The following is an 11,100-nucleotide window of genomic DNA, read 5'->3' on the forward strand; positions in this document are numbered from 1 at the left end:
ACCCCTCCCCTCTCTCCTCATCTCTACCCCCCCTCTCTACCCATCTCTCTCCCCTATCCTCCCCTTCTCACCCCCTCTGTCCCCTCTCATCCCTTCTCTTGTCCCCTCTCATCCCCTTCTCTCTGTCCCCTCTTATCCCCTACTCTCTCCCCTCTCATTTCCTTCTCTCTCTCCCCGCTCATCCCTTCCTCTCACCCCTCTCTCCCCTCTTCATCCCTTCTCTCTTTCCCCTCTCATCCCCTTCTTCTCTTTCCCCTCACCCTGCTCTCTCCCCAACCTCCCTTTCTCTCTCTCCCCTCTCCCCCCTTCTCTTTCTCTCTTCCCTCTCTTCCCCTTCCCTCTCTTCCCCTTCTCTCTTTCCCCTATCTCTCAGGGACATTCAGAGGATCACTCTCCCCAGTATCAGTCGTCTTAGACATTTCACCAATGACACTCTGCTCGACCTGTTCTTCTACAACAGTCCTACCTACTGCCAGACCATAGTGGACACTGTGGTCTCCGAGGTTAACAAGCTCCACTCACTGTTCTAAACACAGCACACCAGAGTTCACTGGAGCAGTGTCTGTGGTTGGACACAGCCTGGGTGAGACACACGCACACACAGCCATGCACACACACCAGGATTCGATACTGCGATCAAAAACAAGCATTTGCGACCATTTGACTTGGGAGTGCAACACACATTTTTTTTTGCAAGGGTGCCAGTGAAATTGTTTAACCTGGTCACATTATAATGTGTTTTATCATCATGATTTATTGAAACAGTAATGTGCAATTGACCAAAAATAAACCAACTTTCTGAAGAGGCAGCAACGGTACAGGTGTGTGTGTGTGTGTGTGTGTGTGTGTGTGTGTGTGTGTGTGTGTGTGTGTGTGTGTGTGTGTGTGTGTGTGTGTGTGTGTGTGTGTGGTGTGTGTGTGTGTGTGTGTGTGTCAGTCAGGACTCGATATACAGGGAGGTTTTGGAAACCCTCCGGGCCAGTAGATCATCCCTGTGAGGGGCTGCTTGGCCAGTGTAAAAACTATTGTAATATTGCTAATTTTAACCTAGTCTATTGAATTTATCACATGCACACTGCACACACAGCCTATAGATCAGGGATGGGCATTTGGGCCACAGTGCGATGCCCCTTGGCCCTCTTTTTTGTAGCTCGTAATATATATATTTTTAAATCAAATAATAGATATATACACACACAAAGTGCATTCGGAAAATATTCATTGACGCCTTCTCTTTTCCACATTTTGTTACGTTACAGCCTTTATCTAACATGGATTAAACAAAAACAGTCCTCCTCAATCTAAACACATACCCCATATGACGAAGCAAAAACAGTTTTTATCATTTTTAAATTTATAAAATATAAAAGCGGATACCTTATTTAAATAAGTATTCAGACCCTATGATCGACAATTGAGCTCAGGTGCATCCTGTTTCTCAACATTTATCAACTTTGAAAGTTTCTTCAAGTGCTGTCCAAAAACCATCAAGCGCTATGATGAAACTCTCTCGTGAGGACCGCCAAAAAAGGAAGACCAGAGTTGGGTGCAAGGATAATTCATTAGAATTACCACCCAGAAATGCAGCCCAAATAAATTCTTCACAGAGTTCAAGTAACAGACAGCTCAAATCACTGTCAGAGGAGCGTGCGTGAATCAGGCCTCATGGTGAATTTCTGCAAAGAACCCACTACTAAAGGACACCAATAAGAAGAAGAGACTTGCTTGGGCCAAGAAAACGCGACAATGGACATTAGACCGGTGGAAACTGTCTTCCTTTGGTCTGATGTGTCATATTTTGAGATTTTTGTTCCAACCGCAATGTCTTTGTATCATGGAGTGGTGAACGGATGATCTCCAATGTGTGTTCCACCGTGAAGCATATGGAGGAGGAGGTGTGATGGTGTGGGGGTCTTTGCTGGTGACACTGTCAGTGATTTATTTAGAATTCAAGGCACAATTAACCAGCATGGCTACCACAGCATTCTGCAGCGATACGCCATCCCATCTGGTTTGGGCTTAGTGGGACTATCATTGTCCGTCTCTTCTATCACAAGGAAATGAGCTGTAGGCCTGGATAAGGGATAGGAAGGTAGGCATCGGACCTGGAGTGTCCTAAATATCTCACAATCATCCATGCGCGTCAGCCTATGTAATTGGTGTTCGCTGGTGGTCGGGCTGTTTACGACCCGCAGAATAGCAATACATGAGAGTGCGCATCAGTGATCTTGGGCTATAGTCCTTCATGGACCTCAAGTAGTGAGAGGAAAAGCACTGACCAACAAGAGTGCTCTTAATGCGTATGAATCTACTCCTATATACTGCTGCTAACAACTCTCTGCATTATCGTGGTGATAAGTCAATGAATTTGTTGGCAACGTTCATTCCAGTGAAATAGGGTGGCTTGCTTTGAATGGCTCTGATCTATACTATTAATTTATGTAAATTTTTGTTATACTATCTCTGTATCATAGTTTGGCCTAATGTAGACAAAAGAAATAGTAAAAATAAAGAAAAACCCTTGAATGAGTTCTACACTTTTGACTGGGTACTGTATATATTGTAGTGGCATAAATTGTCCAATATAATATTTATACTTTTGTATATATTATTAGGTTCTTTTTTTTTTTTTTTGTTAGGAAGCTCAGTCGTGGTCTCAACTTACTATTGAAAGTTTGAATAATAAAAATACACAAGGTGCAATTTGGTGTGCATCAGCAGTCACTCCGAATTAGCCCATGTCAGCTAAAGTTTTTGATTGGTAAATTAGTCTAACCGCAGCTGTTTAAAACTTGTAGTAAGCCATTGTCGAATTATCCGACCGGGTGGGGCCCAGACCTTGATCATCAGTTAATCATAATAAAAACGGCAAACATTTTGTCTAACTCCCTATGTCCAAATGTGTAGATTGCTGGAAATTAGCTGTACAATTGCGTAAACTTTCGTGCTGCCCCATGGCAAAATGTGCAGAAATGCAGCAAAACGCTGATATAAAAACGGGCCCAAAAAATTCTATGCTCCATGGCAAAATGTGCCGAAATGTCAGGAAATTACTGCGCCCTTCGTGAGGAGTTCAGATTTTTCTGGTGCCCCAGCCCCCACTTTAAATTGCTCACACCGCTATTAGATAGTCTTGTCGCAGAGAGAGCACCGCAGCCTGAAAACAGGCCTGGTTGTTGTGGTGGAGCGAGATAGATCGCCAGCGGATAAGTGGTAACCGAAATATTGAGGGGGAGTGAGATGAGATGACATAAGCAGAGTGGAGAGAGGAGGGCGGTAGACAGAGATAAAGAGATTAGTAAAAAATGCAGTACTAGATACTAGAGGTCGACCGATTAATCGGAATGGCCGATTAATCGGGGCCGATTTATCGGGGCCGATTTCAAGTTTTCATAACAATCGGAAATCGGTATTTTTGGGCGCCGATTTTTTTAAATATTTTTTTTTATTTATATTTTCAATGGCGGCCTAGGAACGTTCTGCCTCAGATTTTTAACCTTGTCAGCTCGGGGGATCCAATCTTGCAACCTTACAGTTAACTAGTCCAATGCTCTAACACCTGATTACATTGCACTCCACGAGGAGCCTGCCTGTTAGCGAATGCAGTAAGCTAAGGTAAGTTGCTAGCTAGCATTAAACTTATCTTATAAAAAACAATCAATCAATGACTGTCATTGCTCCAATGTGTACTTAACCATAAACATCAATGCCTTTCTTAAAATCAATACACAAGTATATATTTTTAAACCTGCATATTTAGCTAAAAGAAATCCAGGWTYGCAGGCAATATTAACCAGGTGAAATTGTGTCATTTCTCTTGCGTTCATTGCACGCAGAGTCAGGGTATATGCAACAGTTTGGGCCGACCTGGCTCTTTGCGAACTAATTTGCCAGAATTTTACGTAATTATGACAACATTGAAGGTTGTGCAATGTAACAGGAATATTTAGACTCATGGATGCCACCCGTTAGATAAAATTCGGAACGGAATAAACGTTTTGTTTTCGAGGTGATAGTTTCCGGATTAGTCAAAGGTATATGGTTTAGAGAGAAATAGTCGACGCGTTATAATTCCTGTAATAACTTGCGGCTGAATTTGAAAGGGGTTCCTTCGTTATTTTACCGTTCATGTCTTCCATAGAGAATGTCTTGATCTACTTCAAATAAGGTCTGTATTTCGTGCAGGCTTAAACCGCCTCGACGTTTTGATACCCGTGTAAATCTCACTAGGATAAGGTAACGTTTGTCAACATATTTTCATAAATCCACTCTACAAAAAAATGTATCTTCGCTTATATTTAGCCAATATTGATCAGAGTTACCTTGTCCTATGGATATCTACAGAGTTATAAAATTGGCACGGTGATGTAAGCCTACACGAAACACAGACCTTATTTTAAGTGAATCTAAAAATATCCTATGGAATAAATGAAGGAACCGCTTTTCAGATTTTGCTAAAAGGTGTCATGGGAATTATGACTCGCACTTTGGTTGTCAATTCTTACCATGCCCATTATTAAAATAGGATTTCCTGCATATAGAAATTAAAGTTTTTGTTTTCAACATTCATCACAGGTAACTTAAACTCTATTTTTATTCAAACAGTTGAGAGTATTTGTCTCCTAAGCAGACTCTTCAGTATCATTGTCACTTCAGAGCTGTGTGCGTGTGTGTATTTATGTATTATATTAAGTTAAAATAAAAGTGTTCATTGTTCATTCAGTATTGTTGCAATTGTCATTATTACAAAAATGTGTGTGTGTGTGTGTGTATGATATATATATATATATTTAAAAAACTTTATTTTTAAATAAATCGGCCGATTATCGGCTTTTTTTGTCCTCCAATAATCGGTATCGGTATCGGCATTGAAAAATCATAATCGGTCGACCTCTACTAGATACTGGTTGACTAGACTGAGGATGCTTATCTCTGTGTGTGTGTGTGTGTGCGCGTGCGTGTTCTTACTCGTCTACTCCAGTGGCGTCTCCGTGTAGTGCGCTGTGCCAGTTGACAGGTAGGAACTCCACTCTGCCCACCCTGCCCTCCTCCTGGCCTCTCCTGTAATGGCTCCCCAGTAGGGATAGGGACGCACTCCTGAAGTCATTCACTATACACACAGAGAGAGAYACCGTTAATACACACATACACACACAGAAAGACAGTTCACACACACACAGAGACCATTAACACACAGAGACAGTTGACACACACACCACAGAAGACCGGTTAACACACACAATACACACATCAGGCCACAAACACAGTCAAACAAATGCATTGACACCACCACACACACACACACACACACACACACACACACACCACACACAACAACACACACACACACACACACACACACACACACACACACACACCACACACAACACACACACACACACACACTAGCAGCACTACACAAGCGACACACAGTCAAACAGGCACACACTCACCACACTGTATGATAGATCTGAAGCGGATGTCACAGGCGGGGCCGATGCCGTGAACCATGAATACCAGGTGATCTATTGTCTCTGGTTCACCTGGATAACACACACAGACAGGCCTTCAGTAGAGCAGGACACATGTCTCTCACACACACGGAGATTAGAAACTCGCACACACACACACCTAAAAAGGTGTTTAGTAATGTAGGACAGATATACTGAAAGTAATCCATTATACTAAATGGTTTTGAGACTGACCAGAGGTCAAACAGTAAATATATCTCTCACACACATACACACACACCGTCAGGTATCTCTGCTGTGATGTTGTCGACACCCCTCTTGACAGTACGTGGGCGAGTCTGCTCCGAGGGAGAGGAGACCCACTCGTCCTGCAACGCGATTGGCTGGTACTGCATGATCAGCTGACCATGGAAGGGGGGTTAGAGGTGGAGAGAAAAAGAGAGAGTAAATACAGATGGAGGAGATACTAAAAACATGACACCCCATAACTAATGCATCCAAACTTAGCATAGCATGAGTCAGTCCCATTGGTGTAGTAAAGACATGAGGAGCGGTCAGCGTTCTTACTTTAGGGTTGTGCAGGATGACTGTCTCTCCTGAAGGAAAATCCAGCTTCCTCTTCCACTCATCTAGAGTCACTGCTATCATATAGGCCTCCTGACAGACAGACAGACAGACAGACAGACAGACAGACAGACAGACAGACAGACAGACAGACAGACAGACAGACAGACAGACAGACAGAGAGAGGGGGGAGGGGGGGGATTACACAACTTAGTAGTGCTGTAATAATATTGTAGTTATGTACTATTGTTGTTGTAATGGTGTTTTAGTGTTGTAATGTTGATTATGTTGTACCGATGGTGTAATAATGGGGGTACTGATGTTGACATGATGCTGTAATAACATTGTAGTGATGTTACAGCACTGCCAGGGTAACGTTAGAGTGTCATACCTCCAGGTTGGTGCTGAACTCCTCAGGATAGGGCATGTATCTGGTATCTTTATCTCCTTTATAGAACCAGGTACAGCGTCGCACCTCTGACGGGCCCTGCTCCCAGTACACCGCATACCTCTGCCGCTCCCGAACACGCACGTCATACCTCTCCCCTTCTACTGCCACCACCACCTCCTCCTCTCCTCCTAAACACACACATACAACATACACAAACAAATATTCTCAATGAACACAGATGAAACTGATACAGAGACCGTGTGAGTATGTGTAGCCTATTCCTCTCATTTCTGCCAGCCGCAGGGACTGACCCAGTGGGCAGCAGACCAGAGAGGACTGTTATGGTGATATCTATCTGACAGTTGTTCAACACACACACACACACACTCTCTCTCTCTCTCTCTCTCTCTCTCTCTCTCTCTCTCTCTCTCTCTCTCTCTCTCTCTCTTCTCTCATCTCTGCTCTCTCTCTCTCTCTCTCTCTCTCTCTCTCTCTTCTCTCTCTCTCTCTTCTCTCTTCTCTCTCTCTCTCTCTCGCTCTTCTCTCTCTCTCCTCTCTCTCTCTCTCTCTCTCTCTCTCCTCTCATCTCTCTCTCCTCTCTCTCCTCTCTCTCTCTCTCTCTCTCCTCTCTCTCTCTCTCTCTCTCCTCTCTCTCTCTACCTCTTTCTGCTGCTCTCTCCACTCACCGGTAGACAAGGCCTGTTCCAGTCTCTCCGAGTCCTCTCTGCTGAAAGGGAGCCACACATCCTTGGAGTCGGCACGGCGACAGTAGAACCAATGGGGTTGCACGGGCTGGTACAGGGGTGGGGCTGGCTCCATGTCAACCAACTCGAAGGAGGAAGTGGAGGAAGGGGAGGTCTCCTCCACCACGCCAGACACCTGCAGGGGTGAAATCATCAACATGACATCATCATAGTGATACCTGGGGTGTAATGGTGCTTTCAAGACAACTCAGAAACTCGGAACCTCCAAGTGAAAATGTGCATACCTTTCCGAGTTGCCTTGAACGCGACATGAACGCGACTAGAATTCTGTATATACACATGCACATACAGTAAGAATCAACACTGGTTAAACAAATAGTATAAATAACCATCTGTGTGTGTGTATAAATATAAATAACACTAAGCTCTGTAAAACCCTGCAGCTACAGTAGCACCCACCTGATCATTTAGTCCTCATTCACCTTCACTGGGAAAGTCTACTTTAAGACCCCTATAACCAGGAGGTCTCTGTAGAGATCCATAGTTTATATTCTAGGGAGGTAGTATCGTCACAACCCCTGACGTAGTTCGACCTACCTTCCCCTCCACACAGCACAGTCTCTCCACAATCACACCATTCTAGTTACAGCCAGGAGCTTCAATAATTAAACAGCAGCCAAGCAGGGCGTCGGTTGTTCCTTTTTCCTGTAGCTCTCACTGATCACTGATCCTCAGGAGACGAGCAGAGACGAGACCAGGACAGAGCACAGCGTAACGGACCTCTCCCGGGCTAAACAAAGCCCTGCTTTATTCTCTCTACCGCAGCAAGCATCTCCTCTCTCCTTTGCCTTTCCTCTGTTCCGCTCTTCTTTCCTCTCCACTCTTCCCCTCTATTTTCCTATTTTCTCCTCTACTCACAGCTAACATGGGCCCTAGCTCAGCCCCAGTGTGTGAAAGAACAGCACAAAGGCTGGATCTCTCTGTACCTCTGGAAGGGAGATTGACATCCTCACATCACGTGCTGTGCTAGAATTCTGTACGCAAAAGGAGATTCTGCGACAGTATTTTCCACAGCCAAACCTTTAAACTCTGGGTTGCGAAATAAAATCTCTGATTTGTGCTGGTTAAATCTTCCGTTGCCTGGGCAATAATTTTATTATTGTGACACCAATGCAGATTTTACACAACTTCACCATGACATTGTTCTTCTAAAACAGATTCCGTAATGTGGCTTCAGGAATGAACCAGGAATGTTAATGGAAGGCTCTTCCTGTTAGCTGCCCAAACAGGAAGTCTCCTTCGCCTCGCAACTGAGTTTTTAACCAAACTAATAAATGACCTGTACCCGCTCACACAAATTGGCTTTTGCCAATCATGACAATGCTTCTGAATAGACCTACACTATAAAAGTGTCAACTGTATGACTACCTCTCCCTTCCTAACCTCTGTTGTGTGTTGGCAGTTGGCACAGGCCCTAAGGTGACTGCAGGACATACCATTCTTATTGTAACATTAGCTCTGTGGGGCAGGAGAATGTAACAGTCGACTTTGAGCAAGGGGACCAGAGCACACACACACTAGAGCAGGGGGACTAGCGGAGGGGGCATAGTTGTAAGAGGCTGGGGAGGAGCCTAGTAGTGACTGACATTAGTCAAGTGTTTACTGACAGGACAAGCTGCTTTATAGGGCCTCTGCTATAGAAGTGTTATGGGAGGAGTAAATACCACCAGTACACGCTGTATTCCCATTGCCTATAGTGTGATAACATTACTGTTCACTCATGACATTTGGGGATTTTTTTTGCCTTTCAGAATCTGTTTTACATCAGCCAGGTCTGGAAAGCTCCTGGCAAAGTCTCAAGCCTGTATTTGTGGTTATAGACTATCAGGGGATTTCTACTGGGTTATTGGAGAGTGACAGGGAAGCCTGTTAACAACGGACATTGGACCCTCTCCCCACACACACACAAACACACACGAACACACACACACACACACACACACACACACACACACACACACACACACACGTATTTGATGACTTCACACTCCCAGTGCAGTTGAGACACACCAGGGTTGGGCTCAATTCATATTTTTGAAATTTACTCCCCAAATTACTTCGAATTGACCCCACAGGATGTAGAATTTGAGCGTTTCATTGAACTTGACAGGTCACACTTCCAGATACCAAAGAAACAATGGAAACAATGTTCATATACTCTTAAGCATAGTGCTTAGAATAGCCAATTATATTTCCACCAACCATTTCATTTGTTTGGCTTCTTTTTGAAGGCTTCAGGGTCAACTTGAGGGTTAAACTAATGCATTCTGGGAAATGTAGTACTTTCCCCCATATTGAACAAAATGTAAGTGATTAATTAAATATAATAACAGAATATTCACATACAGGTTTTGTTTTCCTTGATCATTCATTTCAAAAGTTTGTCCTGAAAATCAACTGCTTCAACAAATATTTAATATGCAGTATATAACGACATGTTTGATGTTTTATTTACAAGATGTATATGTGTATGGACTACACCTAACATAGAATAGAAGAGGCATTTGAAATTRATTGAATTTAACTGAATTCAATTATATTTCCTTGAATTCAAATTAAATTCTATTTCCTTTTAATTCAAATTGCAATTCTATATTCTGTTTACTACATCAATTAAAATGTAATTAATATTCAATAATTAAATTGGAATTCATGAAGCATTCTCAATTCAAACCTGAATTGAGCCCAACCCTGACACACACTTTACTGATCACACCGTCACAGAACTGTACACAGTTGCACAGTACACAAACTCACCTGCTCCACAGGCGTGTTCCCTTCCAGAAGTGTGTGCGCAGGTGCGATCCTGTCCAGAGGTGTATGTGCAGGTCTGTCTGACAGGTCCTGAACAGTGATGGTGGGGGCAGGCTGTGAGTGCCCCCCCTCTGGCCCCAGGCCCTCTGACATCACCCTTACCTTCAGCCCTACAGAGAGAGAGAGTTGGGCACTGAGGCACACTGAGGTACTGTAGCTAACTGAGGACCTGAAAGAGAAATAATAACAACACAACCATCATGTTAGCTCATCTGTGAGCACTTTGTTTCATTTGACCTTTATTTATTTAGCACTAGCTAGAGATACACAAGAAAGTAACGGAACCCATGCATGGTATCTCTGTTTCGGATTAGATCCGCAATAGTCCAAATGATGACGGAATAGTGCTGGTTCTTTATTATTTGCTAGTTCTTTATTATTATGGCAGCGCGTTAACGTTATAGGTTTCTCTTGTAGGACGGAAAGAGAAGAGCTGTCAGGAGTACAGGTCAAATTATTGGCTTGTACTAGAGGCTCATAACGGTGATGGCGAGCTAGCTAACTAGCTAACGTTAATTAATTAAGACCATCTGGCATACGGCAGTCAGCCACCCATCTGGGATAGCTTGCTTAGCCTGGCTGCATGTTTAGCTATTATCGCTGGAGTATATATTCTTGGTTATTAGCTAACTAGTACCTACAAGAACACTACACTCCTAGTTAGCTAGCTATAACGGATTCGCCTCAGTCAATGCAGCGCCAGTAGTAGCTAGCTAGCCAGGACGGAGAAGGCAGTCAGAAAACAACATTAACTGACCTGCTGCTGCTGGACTAGGTGGTCGGGCAGCCGGTCGCGGCACTCACATACCTCTTCTACTGTTATTACATTACAGACGTAGCAACCTATCACTCAACTAAGCACGGTTGCCAAATCAATAAAACTATGTAGAAACAGTTGAAACAATCAAAAGCTAGCTATCTAGATAGCTATCAAAGTTGTAGAGAGCCTGTCCTGTCACTACTGGCGATGTTGCAATTTTTTTACATTTTATTGACAACAACTCAATACAGGAAGTACATGTGGGAACGCAAGTATATATAAATAATATACAAAGGACTAGGGGGTACAATATCACATTACACAAGGACCTTAAGG

At 43.5% G+C, this 11,100-nt stretch overlaps 1 protein-coding gene across 1 annotated transcript in view; it reads right to left on the reverse strand.

The window, feature by feature from the left end:
• Positions 1-11,012, reverse strand: part of LOC111957884 (triacylglycerol hydrolase DDHD2) — a 34,998-nt gene extending 23,986 nt beyond the window's left edge. The window contains exons 1-8 of the mRNA XM_070437086.1: positions 10,762-11,012; positions 9,948-10,173; positions 7,113-7,305; positions 6,427-6,614; positions 6,039-6,128; positions 5,752-5,872; positions 5,454-5,543; positions 4,969-5,110 (exon numbers count right to left, since the gene is read on the reverse strand). Coding sequence (XP_070293187.1) covers positions 4,969-5,110; positions 5,454-5,543; positions 5,752-5,872; positions 6,039-6,128; positions 6,427-6,614; positions 7,113-7,305; positions 9,948-10,097 — 974 coding nt within the window. The 5' untranslated portion in view covers positions 10,098-10,173; positions 10,762-11,012. The remainder of the gene's footprint in view (positions 1-4,968; positions 5,111-5,453; positions 5,544-5,751; positions 5,873-6,038; positions 6,129-6,426; positions 6,615-7,112; positions 7,306-9,947; positions 10,174-10,761) is intronic.
• Positions 11,013-11,100: the final 88 nt, after the last annotated feature.

The sequence above is a fragment of the Salvelinus sp. IW2-2015 genome, linkage group LG33 (genome assembly GCF_002910315.2).
Source record: "Salvelinus sp. IW2-2015 linkage group LG33, ASM291031v2, whole genome shotgun sequence".
Taxonomy (NCBI): Eukaryota; Metazoa; Chordata; class Actinopteri; order Salmoniformes; family Salmonidae; genus Salvelinus; species Salvelinus sp. IW2-2015.